This window comes from Quercus robur, chromosome 6 (assembly GCF_932294415.1).
Source record: "Quercus robur chromosome 6, dhQueRobu3.1, whole genome shotgun sequence".
NCBI classification, from domain to species: domain Eukaryota; kingdom Viridiplantae; phylum Streptophyta; class Magnoliopsida; order Fagales; family Fagaceae; genus Quercus; species Quercus robur.
In genome coordinates this window covers 17,166,058-17,184,857 of record NC_065539.1, presented here as the reverse complement: position 1 = coordinate 17,184,857, position 18,800 = coordinate 17,166,058, and the positions used below count along the sequence as shown (strand labels likewise).

General features: G+C 33.4%; 1 protein-coding gene and 1 long non-coding RNA gene across 3 annotated transcripts; both read right to left on the bottom strand.

Annotated features, from left to right (window-relative positions):
- Positions 1 to 283: 283 nt before the first annotated feature.
- On the bottom strand, positions 284 to 7,142 carry LOC126733031 (probable mannitol dehydrogenase). The gene is made up of 5 exons (XM_050436148.1): positions 6,979 to 7,142; positions 5,815 to 5,928; positions 1,041 to 1,554; positions 792 to 945; positions 284 to 585 (listed from the first exon to the last, which is right to left on the bottom strand). Exons 1-5 carry the CDS (start codon positions 7,074 to 7,076, stop codon positions 380 to 382), a joined length of 1,086 nt encoding a protein of 361 aa, XP_050292105.1. The 5' UTR covers positions 7,077 to 7,142; the 3' UTR covers positions 284 to 379.
- A 6,573-nt stretch (positions 7,143 to 13,715) lies between these two features.
- On the bottom strand, positions 13,716 to 18,427 carry LOC126733033 (uncharacterized). Of its 2 annotated transcripts, XR_007659606.1 has the most exons (5): positions 18,227 to 18,427; positions 17,050 to 17,244; positions 15,509 to 15,580; positions 15,181 to 15,250; positions 13,716 to 13,992 (listed from the first exon to the last, which is right to left on the bottom strand). It is a non-coding gene; the product is annotated as an uncharacterized LOC126733033 (long non-coding RNA). The 2 variants fall into 2 exon arrangements; XR_007659607.1 differs by lacking the exons at positions 17,050 to 17,244; positions 18,227 to 18,427 and having other exon boundaries at positions 15,509 to 15,613.
- Between the last annotated feature and the right edge of the window lie 373 nt (positions 18,428 to 18,800).

Genomic DNA, 18,800 nt, shown 5'->3' with positions numbered 1-18,800 from the left:
TTTAGTAGTGGAAAATGATCTATTTGATATGGATCTAATTTATAGTTCAAATTAAATATTAAATATTTAAATATGCATCTAATGTCACAATTTTAACTGATATGACACTGTATACTTTTAGATTTAAGAAATAAAATTTTAACAGTAAAATGAATGCATTCATTCTTCTAGCTCCAAATGTATAATATTTTCAATCTAAATTTGACTTTTCAAAGACACCAGATCGTAGCCAAGAAAGTATTACATTAGATGGAGAATTTTCTTGAATGAAGCTTTGCTCACATGGATAAATATCAAGTGTTTATTTTATAATACTATGATCCCACTTATTATTTCATAGATTGCGAAATAATTAATTTGTTCGAAAAGGCAACAAAAATCAAGAACTTGACTTCAATGTGTTTCCAATATCAATGACAAATCGGTATCTAACATCTGTTTTCACAAGTCGTTCCATGGCTGTGTTCACATAATCAATTGGAATAATCTCAATGTCAGCAGTTATGTTATGTTTGGCTGCAAAGTCAATCATTTCTTGTGTCTCCTTCATGCCTCCAGCACAACTACCACCCAGTAACTTCCTTCCTGTCATTTCATAATACTTATTACTACAAAATTCATCAGTTAAAATGCACAGGCAACAATTAAGCCTGTACAACACAAGAGGATATAATAATAATACACAAACAGCCTCATATAATTAATTACCAAGTCAAATTAACATAACAAGCAACTTCGGACCCCATATCAAATCAAATGTAACAATTGTTAGTTGTAATTAATATGCTTACCCATGAGTAGTGGTAAGACTGGTAACTCAAGTGGCTTCTCTGGCGCACCAACCACAACGAGCTTTCCTTGTGTCTTCAATAGACTAATTAGAGGCAGGAGAGGGTGCTGAGCAGAGACTGTATCAATGATACCATCCAATGTTCCCTGGGCAGCCTATATGGTAGGTAAAATTTGAAACTTAGATAATGTACACCTATTGTAACTCACACATACTAACTTAACAATGCAACATGTTAACAACTAGGTACCTGCATCTGATCTTGGTCTTTGCTAACCAAAAAGGAGTCAGCACCAAGATGTTCCAAAGCTTCCTTCTTCTTGTTGGGTGAAGTACTGATAATTGTCACCTTAACCCCCATAGCTTTAGCAAACTTCACAGCAACATGGCCTAGGCCACCGAGGCCAACCACACCCACATGCATACCAGGTTTGTCAAGTCCATAAAATCTCAAGGGACTGTACACTGTGATCCCAGCACAAAGGAGAGGGGCACTAGCATCAAGCGGAAGGTTGTCTGGAATATGGATCACAAAGTGCTCATCGGAAACCATGGTGTCAGAGTAGCCTCCATATGTGATGGTTCCATCATAGTACTTGGCACCATAGGTGAGAATCATTTTGGAGCAGTAATTTTCAAGGTTCTTGGCACAGTTATCACAAGAGTGACATGCTCCAACCATGCCGCCAACGCCAACCTTGTCCCCAACTTTGAACTTTTGTACCTTGCTCCCCACCTCAGTCACTTCGCCCACAATCTCATGCCTGCATTATCCAATTCAGTTCACATGATTTCAATATGGGATACTAAACATACTAGAAAGTAAAATTCTTGGACTCGTTTCATTGATAATGTATTAATATGAGCATAAAACCCTCCAAATGGCTATTTTAGCAACACACGCTCAAATTGACCTTCACCCTGATGTGAACCAATAGTTTTTATTTATAGCAACAACTGTAGCAAATTTGTATTTATTTTTTGGGGATAATTACACATAACCCACCTGTGGTTAGGGCGAAAATCACTTTACCTACCCGTGGTTTGAAAAGTATCACTTAACCCACCTGTGGTATGTTTCCGTCAATCTCCATAACCCACCTCAAGCCCAGCCATTACAAAAACACCTCTTAACACCAAAACACAACATAACGCGAATCAAAACACCCAAAACTCAGAAACTTTCAAGAGAGAGACTTGTGGTGAGATCAACGTGTTCTTCGTGGTTTTTAGATCTCTTTTTCAGTCTGTCCCAGCCCGGTGGTTTCATGTCGTCACGGTGGCTCAAACTTTATGTCTCTCTCCTCCCAAAACAAAAAATAAAGCAAAAATGCAAGAGAAACAAAATCAAAAAGTGGTATTTATTTCTCTCTCCATTCACACAAATTTTAAACATGAAGAACATGAAGAACATACCCAAAAAAAATTAAAAGCCTAACCCCATTGCCTCCCTCAACCCAAGAGCCGCACTCCTATCCTATACCAGTGAAAAAAAAAACCCTCAAAACCCACAGCACAGTCACACAGACTTTCCCACAACTCCTGTTTTTCTTCAGTTTTCATAGAAACAAATGGTTCCAAACCCAGCATCACTCACCCGCAAATCCCTACTCTCTTTCAGTTTCATGGGGTTTTCTTGCAGACCCATTTCGCATTCCACCCGAATTCCCACAAACCCAGTTCAGATTAGTGGGTTTCGTACTTGTTCTTCGTGCCACTCTTACTCTCACCCGTTGAGTTCTAGCCATGGAGCCGAGTTTAAGAATTTGGGTTGTTCTGAAATGCGATTTGGGCAACTGGGTTTTGATCATTTTCTAGTTTCTACAGTTTTGAATGGTGGGTCGGGTGGCTATGGAGGTTCTGGTGGGAGAGGTGAAGGTAGTGGTGGTGCTGGCAACAATTTATGTTGTTAATGGTTCCCAAATGTAGTTTATGTTATGCTTTTTGGTTTTCAATCTTTTTTTTTTTTTTTTTTTTTTTTTTTTTTTTTTTTTAATTCGAGGAGTTAGCCAAAGGGTTGAGGGAGGCAATGGTGAAAACTTCTATCTTTCTTTTCTCTCTATTGTGAACCCATAACCACTGGCCACCGTGATTTCTGCCAAAAAAAATAAAGCACACCCAAATGCAAAAACCAACAAAACCCACAAATGGTGACACAAAACCACCAAATGGAGAGCCACAACTCATTAATGGCGAGAAAATTTGTAACCACTTATGGAGAGCCAGAACCACCGTGATGAGATGAAACCACCGGGCCAGGACAGGTTGAAAAAGAGATATAAAAACCACGAAGAACACGTTGATCTCACCACAAGTCTCTCTCTTGAAAAGTTTTTGAGTTTTGGGTGTTTTGATTCGCGTTATGTTGTGTTTTGGTGTTAAGAGGTGTTTTTGTAACGGCTGGGCTTGAGGTGGATTACGGAGATTGACGGAAACATACCACAGGTGAGTTAAGTGATACTTTTCAAACCACGGGTAGGCAAAGTGATTTTCGCCCTAACCACAGGTGGGTTATGTGTAATTATCCCTATTTTTTATTCTCACTTTTCTCTACTCTCTTCTCTTTGACCCTATCATTCTCTCTCTCTCTCTCTCTCTCTCTCTCTCTCTATTATTTTGTCATGTTATATCTAAAAATAAGAAATGACATGTTGAGTATATTGTTAAATAAGTTGATAAAATAAATAAATTAACTCTTTATATATAGTGTAAAATAAGTAATTTTTAGAAACCCTAATGTGAACATGTAATGGACAAATGGCATGTAAAATTTTGGAAAAGTGTTGAATTGAAGATTTTAGAAATTACACCCACTAACTTGGATTTGTTTTTTATTTTCGTCTTTGCAGTTTTAATATTTAATTCTTTGTCTTTTAACTTAAACATTTGTTTTTAATGTGTTGTCCTTCCATCAATCTCTATCTAAACTTTGTTTTTAAACTCCATTTATTTTCAATAGCAAAACTACGTCATTTATGAGCTTTAAAAGCGCGATATGGATGGAATAACACATTGAAATCATACGTAAGCCTTTGAAATTAAAAAATTACTAAGAAAAAAATAAAAACATATCAAAATTAAATAATGTAATTTGTAATTTAAACTACTATAAATAACAACGCAGGAAAAAAAAAAAAAAAAAAGCAAAGGAACCAAACATGAAACAGCATCAAAGATTCATTTTATATATATATATATATATATATATGTAAGGACTCAATTTGTAACGACCCCAAAATGATGTTGGGTTCGTACGTTAAAAGGCCCAAACAATAAAATTTGTAGAGCGTGGGCTTAAAAGGCTAGGCCTTAGTCACCAAACGGTGGTTAGTCATGGTATTCATACAGAATTAAACCATGTTCGCTCGAGGAGTCTTTCTCCTCGATACGGCCTGGGAGGCTCTGGTTCTTGGCCTTTTTTCCTAGCCCCTTTTTCTGGACTGCTTACTTCTCCTTTTATATTAGCCTTTACCCCTCTTCCAACGTCCACGTGTAGGTTCAACTTTCCAGGGTTGATACTTGTCCCATCAGCCCATACCCAAAGTGGTTGGGGGTGGTTGTAAAAGCTGAAAAACATTGTTCTGTCTAGTGCAGAGTATTTAATTACAGTAATAGCAGCCTTTCCTTTGTCCTTTGTTGCCATGTTGTCCAGGGCTCCTTTGTCTATCAACGCGGATGTGTTCGGCTCTTCCCAAAACTATTCCTATATCGTTCTTGCCCCTTCTTTTAGGAGTGCCCTGGGGATGCCGAGGATAGAGTCATCCTTGGCCATGTCTCAAGGCTATTTGGACTTCACTGTAGGTCCTCAGCTATATCCCTCATTGGCTCGGGTCTTGGGCTCCAATGTAAAGTGGACCAGGGTCACAAATCCTCTGACCTCACAATATATATATATATATATATAGAGAGAGAGAGAGAGAGAGAGAGAGAGAGAGAATCCATCAATATAGCTAATTTGCAAAAAGTCATTGAAAACAAAAACTATATTGTGCTTTAGAAACCTATTATGATTTGTTGAGTGTTATAGGGGGTGTTTGGTACTGTTGTTTAAATAACAGTTTTCAGTGTTTAAAAACTACAAAACTTTCTAATTTACACTTATTTCCAAGACATTTAAACAACGATACTATAAATCTTTTATCAAATGGGCCCACAATCTTTTAGGTTATTCTATCCTTAAATATAGACAAAAAGGATCACATTGTTCTCCAAAGTAAAGAAAGAAAATATCATCGTATATTATAAGGATAAAGTTTGAATATATTGGATGTGAATTTTAACAAATCTACCATTGGATTACATTTTCTTCTTATATCCTCAATTCTTATAAAATTTTTGGAAGATCAAAGATTAATACCACCGTATATTATAAGGATAAAGTTTGACTATAAACTTGGTACGTTATAACCTAAGGCTATAATTCTATTCAATATCTTTTTATTGAATGTGAATCTTAACAAATCTACTATTAAATTACATTTTCTTCTTATATCCTTCTTTCTTGCAAAATTTATAAAAGATCAAAGATTAATAGTTATGTCATCAATCAAATGTTTAAATTTCAAACTTTTGTAGTCTAAAATTACGTATAAAAAATGTGTCTATGAATCAAATAGAAAATAACATTCAATTAACATGAAATTTGATATGTGTTAAGAACATAAAATATATATAATCCAACAGTTAGATTTTCAAAATATGTAATCATGTTAATTGTTTTTAGTGAAAGTTATAGTCTTAAGTTACAACTAAATTTATAGCTAAATTTCGTCCATATTATAATAAAATATAATTTTGAATACTATAAAAGCAAAGTTTGGTTACAAACTTAGTAATAGCTATTAATTACAACCTAAGTAATAGCTATTAATTACAACCTAATTTGTAGCTAAACTTTGTACATATTATAATATATAGAAAATTGGTTCATCTAATTGAAATGAAGAGAATGATTTTAGGACAACATGATTCTTTATGAAAAGGTAAGATATAGAGATAGAAGTATGATGATTCGATTAACATACCCAGGGACAAGTGGGTAGGTGGACGTGCCCCAATCGTTCTTGACCGTGTGAAGGTCGGAGTGGCATACCCCACAATAAATAACTTTGAACCTTACGTCCTTCTCTCCTGTTGCCCTGCAAACATACCAAACCATTTTATTTAGCATAAACCAACAATTTAGAACCCAAAAAAAAAAAAAATCATTTTGGGGTCACAATTAATTTGATCCCTACATTTTAGTAACAATTAATTCGGTCATGATATTTGCAATTTGCAATTAATTTAGTCCATATCGTTAACTCACTAACGAAAAATGCATATGTGGTAAACAATGTGCATTGTTAACAAACAAGTGACTAAAATAATTATAAAAAATAGGCAAAAATACAAAGTGTACACAGAATTTTTCCAAAATTCATTTCAGCATTCTATCTTTGCTTTCAATTAATTGAGTCCTTTAAGTTAAATGCTAGTAGTGCACACCATTACAACATAGGTATTTTCCGTTAATGAGTTAATGTTGGAATCAAATTAACTGCACATTGAAAATAATAAAAACTAAATTGATTTTTATCAAAATCTAGGGACCAATATCAATGTAACCCCAAAATATAAGGACAAAAAAAAATATTTTTGCCAAAAAAAAAAAAAAAAAAGAAGAAGAGAGAACAAAAAGGATGGATCATTAAAAAGGATGGATACTTGTTGATACTAGTTGACCAGTCACTATGCGCACCACTATGATTAATTGATCAAAGAAATGCATTCTTATTTTGTTAATTTTTTTTTAAATAATCTCATTTTTAAAAATAAGTATAAAATAACGAATATGTTTAATAAAATAAATGAAAATAAGAATAAACAGGAGCTTTACTAATGTTCAAATGATTGAAGGGAATTTGTAACTCAACTGATATTATCCATTCTTCTTTATAAGAAGAATTATGATTTAGATACACCTCCTATATTATTATAATAATTATCAAATTAAAACAATCAATTTCATTTGGAATAAAAGTATTTAGTAATTGAATGATCCAATTTCATTTTGATTGAAGGAGGAAAACAAAAAGATTATAAAACATAACAAAATGATCCAATTTCTTAGGATAATCAAAATATGGGATTAAAATGAAAAAAAAAAAAATCAAACAAGAATGGAGAGAGAGAGAGAGAGAGAGGACCTTCTTGAGAAATTGAAGGGAGAAAGGACCCCAGAAGGATCTCTGGCTGCCCAGCCAAAGGCCTTGTTCGGTTTCTCAACTTCTGGTGATTTCGCCATTTAGTTTTCTCTTTTGTCACACGTAGAAATTAAGCTGATATGAAACGATTGAAATGAAATGCCTAGGAATGACAAATAAGTGAATGATTTTAAGCACAAATGTGTGTATATATAGTAGTAGAAATAAGGGACTCTAGGGGTGTGTGGTGAGTCTGGTGACATATTGGCTTAGCAAATCGGAGTGAGACTAAGAGGTAGTAGGACATCACAGGGGGATACAAATTTCAAACTTTCTTGCTGACCAAGGTTATTAAACCCGGACCGGACCGTACGGTCCAACCGGAAAACCCGGGAACCGTTCAGATTCACGGTCCATTTAAGGTAAGGAACCGTTCCATGCGAAAAAAGCATGGAACCGTCCGGACCGCGGTCCGACCGTCCGGGTCTGTGAACCGTGACCGGTTCACACGGTTCGGACGGTTCCCTAATTTCAGCCTCTTTTTTTTTTTTTTTTTTTTTTTTTTTTTTTTTTTTTAACCCTCTCTCAAAAATCACTCTTAGCCTCACTCTGAAACCCTCTCTCAATCACTCTCAATCCTCACTCGTCTCTGCCTCTCTCAAAAATCACTCTCAATCCTCACTCTCTCAAGTCTCAATCACTCTCTCGTCTCTGCCTCTCCCTCGTCACCGTCGCACTGTCGTAGCTCAGCCCAGATTTCTTCCTCAATCCTCACTCTCTCAATCACTCTCTCCCTCGTCGCCGTCGCACTGTTGCAACTCAGCCCAGATCTCTTCCTCACTCTCTCAAAGTCTCAATCACTCTCTCATCTTTACCTCTCTCCCTCGTTGCCGTCGCAGCTCAACCCAGATCGTAGCTCACTCTCTCACGCTCATCTTTGCCTCTCTCCCTCGTCCCCGTCGCAGCTCACTCTGTGCCTCGTCGCCGTCGCCGTCGTTGGTACTTTAATCTGTTTTTTCTTTGTTAATATTTGCAAGTTGATTGTGGATGATGATATAGATTTGAAGTGTTGGTGTGTAAATTGATTTGGGTCAATTGAAAATTGATTATGGATGATGATATAGATCTGAAGTGTTGGTGTATGTGAAGACAAGGCTTGTGATATTATTGTAATTGTGAAAATTGATTTGGGTCAATTGGTGTTTCTGTCTGCCAAAATTACTTTGTTGTGTCTGCAACTTCTTGCTGCATTTTTTTTTTTTTTTTTTTTTTGTATTTTTTATTGCTGTTGGTTTCAATAATATTTACATTATTCTCAAATCATTTGCCCCATTACTAAAAGCAATCTCAACATAATTGAAATCCCAGAATTAACATAGCATCTGAATATGCTAGATTTCAAATTTACTTAACTACAGCTATCAGACCACATATTAATAAAAAAATAAAAAGAGAAGAAGAAAAATGACCCTCAAGAATAGAACAGGTGGACCATGGACCTGTTTCAAAATGAGTTCAGTGATAGAACAGGCAGACGCCTTATAGTATCTTAACTAGCTTTTTCTTATGATGGTGTCCTGAAAACAATTGGCCCTAATGTCTCACATACTTGACAAGCACAATGAAGAAGAAATGACTAATCAAAATGTGAAACAAAAGTAAGCTAATAGCTAGTCAAAGTGAGAAGAAGCAAAAACAGTAATACAAGTACCAATGACTTGCAGAAACCCTGTGCTTTCCCAGATAAGAAGACATTATTCTCAGAAACCCTATGCTTTCCCAGCAATACAAGTTAATTATTTAGTTTTTTTTTTTTTTTTTTTTTGGGGTCTGTTGCATAATGAGTAGGTTCTGTGGAAAGTTGAAAAGGAAAAGTGAATGTGGGATTAGGATGTTTTAGGGATCAGTTTTTGTATTATGGTTCAATTAACTTGTGGAAAGGATGTTACATTTGAAAAGTTTTTTTGTCTAGTGACTTGTTTCTTTCATGCATTTTTTATGGGAAGGAGTTTTTTTTGTCTAGTGTGTAACAATGTGTAATTGTGTACTGTATTTTTGTAAGTTTTATGTATTTTTTAGAAATAAGCTTTTCTAAATGAATTAGGCTATTTTAGTTAATTTTTCTATTTTTTTATTAATTTAATGTTTTTATATATATTTAAAATAATTATTAAATTAATTATGACGTCATCACGGTTCGACCCCGGTTCGACCTCGGTCCAACCTCAAAACCCTTGAACCTCTCCCTTTTACGGTTCAATGAACGGTCCGGGTCTGAAAATCTTGTTGCTGACTACTCTTCTATACTCTTTTTGGAAAGGTAATTAGGTAAGGGATAGGAATTTTTTGGTTCTCTTTGCTTATTTTTCTTCGTTCGCTTTTGGGAGAAGAAAAAAAAGTCAAAATCCGCACGTTTTTCTCTTGCCCACTGCCCACAAGTTATTTGTAGATAATTAATAAATGGAAGTAAACGCAGTTACCCAATTAACCTACTGCCCCAAATCTATAGATAATTAATACATGAAAGTAAAATAGCAATGGTTACCATTTTTTTTCTTTAAATTAAAAAAAAAAATTCTTTTCTCTCAATTTTTTTAAGAAATACTAAACACTTTCACCATTAATGTTCTATATATGTTTTCCTCAAAAAAAAAAAAAAAAAAAAAGTTCTATAAATGAAACAAATAAGCTAATCTCCTCTTTTGCATTGACACTCTCATCTAATGGAATATTCTAGAGTAAATTACAAATTTAGTCCCTATCTTATACATCATATTTCAATTTGGACCATAACCTTCTAATTGTGTCAATTGGGTCCCTAAACTTTCAGTATCGTGTCAATTTAGTTATTGTCATTATCTTTTGTATAAAAATTGGTAACATATCAAACGGCCAAAATAAAATTTTAGAGTATTTTCACATCAATGAAAGCTAATTTTTTATTTTGGCCATTAGACGCGTTATCAATTTTAATCCAAAAGATAATGGCAGAGACTAAATTGACACAATACTAAAAAGTTAGGGACCAAATTGACACAATTGAAAGGTTAGGGACCAAATTGAAATATAGTGCATAGGATAGGGACTAAATACATAGTTTACACACTATTCTATTAAGAAAGTAATCAATGTGAGTGGAGATGAATTTATCTATTGTATTTATAAAACCTTAAAGGGTGGAAGTACTTTTCATTGAAACGTTTTGTTTTTTGTTTTTTGTTTTTTTTTTTTTTTTTGGTTGGGGTTGGGGGTGGGGGTGGAGGAAGGGGTAGAGCTGTGTTAAAAACTCATGAAAATAAAGGTTCAAGTAAATTAATTATTTTATGGGCAAAGTTTAGTTACAAAATATTACAATCTTACTCAATATCTTTTTATAGAATAGAAGGTGAATTTTGACAAATCCACTATTGGATTACATTTTCTTCTTGTAAATTTTTAAAATTATTCATAAAATTATTCATAAAATTTTTAAATTGCAAGTTTTTGTAATTTTAAAATTATTCATAAAATATAAACTTATAGATAGTATAGTAAATAACATCTAATTGACATAAAATTTGACATGTATATTAAGAACGTAAAGAACATGCAATATCCTATTAGACTTTCAAAATATTTATTAATTTTTATTTTATTGAGTAAGGTTGTACCTAAGGGTGGCAATATTATCCATATCCATGAACTCACTCATTACCCACCTTATTTGGATAAGTTTTAACCCAACCCGTTTGAGTATTTGGGTTAAATGGGTAAAAACCCATTAGGTTATTTAATTAATGGATAAACCCACTAATACCCACTAAAACCCATCTTTTTTTTTTTTGGAGAAATAATTATAATATGCTGTCAATCCCGCAGTTCAAACGCTTTCCCCCCTAGACCTCCAAGCACTTTGTACATGGGGAGGTGCCAATTCACCTATAAGGTCTTCGCCCATCTAAAATTTAAATAAACAACATAAATTCTAAAATTTTAGAAAATGAATGAAATACCACCAAAACTTAAAAAATAACCAAAATACCCCCATGAAACTTAAAAATGACCAAAATACCCCTGAAACCATAAAATTATCAAAATGACCCGTTAGGTTATTTTGCTTATTTTAGAGATTTTGGGGATAATTTTGGATGTCCAAGGGTATATTGGTAATTTTGGAAGTGTAGGTGTATTTGGGCCATTTTAGGTATTTGAGGGTCTTTTGATAATTTTGGAGGTCAAGAGAGTATTCAAGTAGTTTTAAAGGTATTTGGATCATATCAGGATAAATGGGTGGGTTACTAATTAAATGGGTTAGGTTGGTAATAGATAATTAATCTATATATAAACGGGTCATAAATGAGTAATTACACACCCAACTCATTTATGACCCAATTCGCCAATTTGCCACCCCTACTTTAGGTTAGAACCAATTTTATAACTAAACTTTGTACTAATTTTATTAATAAAACAATATGAAATGTCACCCATGAAAATATTACTTACTAAGGAAACTCACTCACACGATCAAAGCTAATGCGAGAATCACGGTGTTAGTCCATTGATGATGATTGCCTAATCATCCCAATCTTTATTTCAATCCCTCCAAACCAAAAGCTTCATAGTGTTCCCCCTTTATGGCGCTTTGATTCCTACCCATGATGCAAAATTTAATAAAAAGATATTTGTTTTAGATATTGACCAAAAAAAAAAAAAACACATAAAGTTTACAATTTTCTTGTACGAGTTTTTTTTTTTTTTTTTTTTTTGAAATCATTCCATACTTGCATGATTATTTCATTATCAATATTGTAAGCTACATCTCTTTCAAAATTTTAGTTAAATAAAAATTTTCTTGGCCTTTTCTTTTTGTTTGTAAGGACCTAATATATTGTTAAGAGGATCAAGGTTTAAGGACAAAATTTGACTATGAACTTAGTTGTAATTTAAGGCTACAAATCTCATTAAAACAAATTAGCATAACTTAATTTGAAAATCTAATTGTTAAATTGCATGTTCTCTATGTTTTTAAAACAAGTGTCAAGTATCTTGTCAATCGAATGTTAATTATTATTCGATTCATAAACTTATTTTTTATGTACAATTTTATACTAAAATAACTCGAAATTTAAATATATGATTGATAACATAACTATTGATCTTTGATATTCTTGAAATTTTGCAAGCATGGAAGATATATGAAAAAAATGTAATCTAATAATGAATTTGTTAAAATTTACATCCAATAAAAAAAAAATAAAAAGGGTTGTAACTTTAGACTACAACCAAGTTTCTTGTCAAACTTTGTCTAAAGTTTAATTATGTTGGGCCTAGAAAAATTTAGGGTGGTCATAAAATTTTTTAAATTTATATATAATAATTTTTTTTTCTAGGTTAGGGTGGTCTCGTGACCACTTTGGCTTCAATGTGAAGCTACCCCCCATCAACCTCCAAGCAAGGTATTTGTGGTACCTTCTAGGGCCTTGGTTCATGATCAAGGCGACCCCTAGGGTTGGCTCAAGGCCTAAGGCCCCTTATAAAGAAAGACCTCAAAATCTGGGGCAATAAGTAATTTTAAAAAAAAAACTGTGATTAGTATATTTTTTGCTCTACTCTTAAAAATGTCCAAAAATTGAGTTATATTAGAAATATACAAATTTAATTATATAGGACTTACAAATTAACATGTCACTAATCACATGAAATAATTCAAAATACCCAGTTATTATCTTGTTGAAGTGCCATCAATTACATTTATTGGCATATCAATTTGTAAACCTATTGTATTAAAATTTGTAGTAGCATTTGTATTATCCCAAAAAAAATTGTGGATGAAAAATGTTAAAGCTATTACAAATTTTATTACAAAAAAAACTTATAAATTGATGCGACAAGAATGTGATTAGTGTCACTTAAACAATATAATAAATAAATATTTTAATCACCTTTTTTTTTTTTTTTAAATTGGTGACCTATTAGTTTGTAAGACCTACATAGTGAAATTTGTAATTTCTCTATTATAGCTCAAGTAAATTACTCGTATCATATTAAAAATTATGGATAATGAATTTTAATTTAAAACATTAACTAAGTTAACAGTAAATAAATTAAATATTATACAACTAATAGTAAAAATATAAAATAGTCATTTAAAATTATCGTCTTAGGCCTTAAATTGTATTGAGCTGGCCTTGATGCCCATTCAAGAATGCCTTGGATTCACTACAAGAAAAACGGATTATTGTGGCAGGCCAAATGCGCTGCTAAAGCCCACAAAGCGCTACTAAAGGTACATTTGACCTTTAGCAGCGGATGCTATTGTGACGGTTCCTCCCACCACCATTGTAGTGCCGCTATAGATCTTACCACTGCAATAGATCTATCATTTAGCAACGGTTTTGGTCTATTGTGATGGGCAAAAAAACGCTGTCATATGAGGTTAAAATTCTGGTCAATTGACCTTTTAGCGGCAGGATATGCACGCTGCTATAGGACTTTGTGTACAATTAACCATATGCACCTTTTAGTGACGGTTACGCTTGCCGCTATATATGTGAAGCTTTAGCGACAAGTTATAAACACTATTATAGGGCTTCAATTATAGTATAATTTTAGACTTTTAGTAGCGCTTTTTGCCCGCCGCTATAAGTTAATTTTTTTTTCCCCCCTAGGTTTAAAACCACCGTCCCACTACAAACAACCTATAATAATTTCAATTCTACTTAAACAATACCACAGATGTAACTAATTAACAACACCACAAATGTCTCCAAACTAACATTATATTAACATGGAAATATATTATCAAATACATAATATTTTCTATAACCATCATTAAAGTTCCAAGCTAATACTATAATCAAAGTTCCAAAATGTTTACAAATATCCTCCAACACTTGCAAAAAATGCGGTTGTAGCAATGAAGTTCTTTATACACAAAAGAGTCCTCGAACACCAAGATAAAATCTATAAGCTTCTTTGGTGATGGGATGCAGTTGATGATTTTTGGATATGTGGAGATTGTTGGATTGGAGGAACATCCTACATACAGATTATGATTACTCAATAAGTGCATATAAATGGAATAGAATGATAAGAAAATATTACCAAGGCAATAAATGGGAACAAGTTCAAACAATGTCCCATAAATATATATATGATCTAACTGATTTGGATAGAATTGTAGTGCTACTTAACTGAAGGCTCTTGCAAAAGTCATCTAAGCTAATAGCTAGCATCAAATCTATTTTCAGCATTGCAAAGAACTTTTGATTTCAAATGGCTAACTGAAGAAATTAAGGGCACCTAGTAAATAAATATCAAATGGCTAACTAAACAAATTAGCATGGTGTAAAATATAGTCAATAAACTAGAGGGGCGTGCGTAAAAAATAAACAAGTACAGTCATCATAAAAATTAAATACTGAGACATGTTAAGGTCTTTATTATGGAAAATAGAGTTCCACCATTTTTAAGAATTGAATTACTTTTAATAAGTCTTGAAAGTAAATGTTGGAAGGTCCAACACTTGGGGCATGTTACTATGTGAAACTGGAAATCTCAAACGAATTAAAGTTGTGGTTTTGCAAACTAAAATGGCATGACTGGCTACTTGTTTTCAGAACAATTTGAAATGGGATAAATGCTACTAGCCAACTTCATGCCATACATGCTAGCTGCTATAATTAGGATAGAATGTAACTTATCAAAATAAAATAGGGTGTTCTAAAGACAAAAAAGCAAAGAACCTAACATACTACAAATTGCTACTATCATTTAATAGCATCCAAAACTGTAAAAATACTATAAGTATGTCCATCACATTCCAAAGTAGGCTATGGAGAGTAGTATCATATCTATGCTGGCCTAATTGACTAGTCAAGTGACCCAACAACCAGCTATGTTCCTAAGAAAATAATGAATTTAAACATATACAAAAGTTATCAACACATTTGGTAACTATAACATCATTACTGGTAATATTCTTTAGGAATGGACATCTCTTTAAATATCCCATTTCATTTTAGTGTTCCTCATATGTGAAAAAGATAGAGAGAAGCCCCTAAAATGAATTAATCGAATAAAAACAAATCAACAAGAATCATCCAATATTACACAAAACAGTTAACACTCTCAATATCCTCTAAAACCACCTTATATTTCCATGCAAGCCACTTGCTTGCCCCAATTCAACAGCCCACCACAGAGAGAGAGAGAGAGAGAGAGTACCTTAAGTCTAACACAAACAAGTTCACTTGCTTTGTTCACACGAACTTGTAATGCATTTTCTTTTTACAATCTGCCAACAAGGAAAGAATATATATAAGCACAATAAAATTATATTTGTTTTGCTTTAAATGTAGATTAGAAGTGGTTTAAATGTAGATAAAATGCATTAAGACACTTTATATATATATATACACACACACATATATAAAAGTAAAACTATTAGCAAAGAATAAAGATTATAAGAGAAATAGAAATTTGTGGGAAATGAACATCTGACGAAGGCAAAAAGAAATCTACAAAGTTGAAACAAAAAGACAAATGGACTGACCTTAAAAGTGTCATTGTGGTTCCATCCAACCTCAGATGAAAGCTTGCCCAACAAACAATACTTATGTCCAGCCTGAAGCCTCAAAACCATCAGGAATGACCATCCTTTTGATCTTATCATGTGGAATAAATTTAAATATGAATAAATATCAAATCCTTTTCATTAATTAATCTAATTTAGTGCTAAATTCCTAACAGTCCTACCTCAATTCCTACCTTTAACATATAAGACTCTTACTGAAGTAACAGTCATTGTTGCAATTCTTATGCCTAACAATCAGGTTAACAGTATAGTTAGTTGGCAAACCAGTCATGGAACCTCAATAATCATGGCAAACGCATAACCAAGTTTTATGCTAGAAACTTAAATAAAAGCAGAAGTTTTGATTTTTATTTTTTTTGTATCTCAGCTTGTCTTCCCATGATGTTTTTGTGGGATGACAGCCTACATGATGGCCTCCAATAACCCCACCCCATCTTCCCTCTCTTATTACCTTCAACAAACTTTCTGCTAATAATAAATTTTTATGACTTGCTAGATGTAATAAATTAATTCACACACCCTTCTTGAGTATAGGATTTAGATTATGACTTGCTAGACATAATAAATTAATTCATTGTTAATCACTGCCCTTCTTGCATTGGAAAATTAGTTGTGTTTTACAAGAAATCTTAACTCATCTCATAAATAGAATTGGTGTGCTAATTGTACTTTAATCAATGTTACTATGATATTAGAATTTGTATGGAATTTTTTTATTTACAATTATTATAATTTATGTACTTATAAAATATAAAATTATGTTACCATTTCAATTTTTTGGGTCATATTTATTAAACAGGTGAAACAAGTTGTCTTTACCTAGACATGACTCCAATGAGGGTTATGTTAGGAATGAGGGGTTTTTGACATGATTTTTAAATGGATCTTGTTTGTGTCAATTCATGTAATTGAATCTCTCTACCTTGACCCAACTCTAACAATGCCTACCTCAACACAACATGCATATGACCCACCAACACAAATTGCCACCCCTATGTTCAATACCTTGTTATACTTGTACTACACTTGTTAAGGGCCTATAAGACAGCTGTACAGTTATTTACACAACATAGTAATATGGTACATGTCAAAATGTCTGAAGAAAGGTGTGTTGAAGATCACAATGAACCCACTTAATAGGAAAAGAAAATGAAGAAAGAAGCCCCCTGTAGTTACAGCATTACATATATGTTTGTTCTCCATCTCTAAACATTCAAGAGAAAAAATATAAATAAATTAAACAAACACCTCTTTACAATGTCATTTTATATATTATTTATTTCTTTATTCATATTTCAAGACCCAAACCCAAAGCACCCACTTGTTTTAAGGAATACCTTCACAAGATACAACTTAGTAAATTCTGACTTTCTTTGTGACAGAATTGAAACAAACCAATTTTAAACACACTTATTACCATACTCATGTCAAAAATTTAAGTAATACAGCAGCGCAATTTGAATATTAAATATGGATAGCATTGTAAATGTAAAGAGTACCATGATGGGAATGTTGAGGCTGTGATTCGAAGATGGTGACACTGTATTGTGAAGATGTTGAATTGTTGTGGATGACCAGGAAGACATTGAGATGAAAGATGACTTGCGATGAAAGGTCTTGTTATTGGGTCTAATACCACTGGAGAAAACTGCAAAGTGTTGCTGATGGTTCACTTTAAGCAAGGACACCATTCTCTGCAAGATATAGGGAGGTGCATGAGGCTCAGTAGGCACAATTTATAATTTAATTTTTTTTACTAAAATGGATCCTTTAAAAAGGTAGTATATCAAATGAACTCCAGAAAAGATTGCTTGATAAAGTTAGTCCAACTATTGCAACTCTCCAATAATATTTCTCTCATTTGTCCAAAGACAACAAGTGATAGTTATTAGTATTTCATAACAATGGTTCACGAAACATTCAATCATATTCATTGTCAATACAAAATTAAGGTAATGGGAATCCATGACCAATAGTTAATTAAAATTCACAATACTTTCAAACTAATTTAAATTCCTAAGCCACGTTTAAAAATTCCTCTTTCAGAATCTCACTCAGTATTTTTATCAAACAATTTATATTCCACTAGATTACAATGTACAAAGGTCATTGATAAATTTTTATTAAATGAATCTAAATGGGATACATCCACCGTGCTGTGCGCTTTGTGATTACATCAAGGATGTCTTCGAACCATAGTACCATACATCCATAGATTCAATAACCCTTGCATTGCATATCATGTCACACTTAAGCCGATGAGGACTTTGGTCAGACAGATGGTGTTCATCTTGTACAAATAATAATAATAATAAAACTAAAAGCAAGAACTAACATAATATCAAGTACATTAATTCATTTATTCCAGTTTTATCAAAGATCAAAAGGAAAATGCCCAAGCAATTTTAAACACACTTATTACCATACTCATGTCAAATATTTAAGCATATGTTCACATTAAAATTATTTAGTAGAAAATAAATTAAAAATAATACTAATAATTCCAAGCCAAGAACAATAATGCATAAAAACAGGCACATAAGCCAATACCCATTTCAAGATTCAACTAAAATAACAAGTAAGAAATGATAAGAGTGTCCACAACCAAAGAAACCGAACCAATCCTACACAGTCCCAAAAGGCTAACTAGAACGATCAAACCCACAGGTACGGTACCTAAAAATGGGCTTCAATCGGCGACATTTGCAAAGGCACTTCCTCTCGTCGGTGTGGTCAGTAGATGAACGGCTGGCCTACTCCTTCCTGAAAATGGCCCGCACTCGATTGAGAGAGAGAGCCAAAGAGCTCTGGCGGCGGCGGCGACTGGTGAGGATGGCTGATGAGGATGGAGAGAGAGAAGAAGAGTGACGGCTTAGAGAGAGGGAAAAAACAAATTTTGGGTGAAAAAACCCTAAGTAAAAAGTCAGATTTTGGCTTGGGGGGTGGTGGGTGGGTTTTGGGTGGATGGCAATTTTGCCCCGCCCCACCCTGCATGGGTTTTTCCCGCCTCGCAAAAGTGGTGGGCGGGGATGGGACAATATTTTGTCCCCGTACCTCGGGACAGGACAAGGATGGGTTTAGTATTTTAATCCCCGTCCCACCCCGTCTTCGCCCCGCACTAATAAGGACTATAATTGCAAATTTAGTAAACCCTAAATCACTAATATTTAAAGTGAAACACAAGACATTAGATAAAATATTTTTTATTCTAAACCTACTGCTATTGCCACTGACCCTTCTCCCTTCTCTA

Bases quoted from the DNA above. Each gene is read 5' to 3' on its own strand.
- LOC126733031 (XM_050436148.1), bottom strand. From the start codon at position 7,076: ATGGCGAAATCACCAGAAGTTGAGAAACCGAACAAGGCCTTTGGCTGG. The intron at 5,929-6,978 runs GTCCTCTCTCTC...GTATGTTTGCAG, and splicing joins CCCTTCAATTTCTCAAGAAG to GGCAACAGGAGAGAAGGACG. The intron at 586-791 runs GTAAGCATATTA...ATGAAATGACAG, and splicing joins AGTCTTACCACTACTCATGG to GAAGGAAGTTACTGGGTGGT.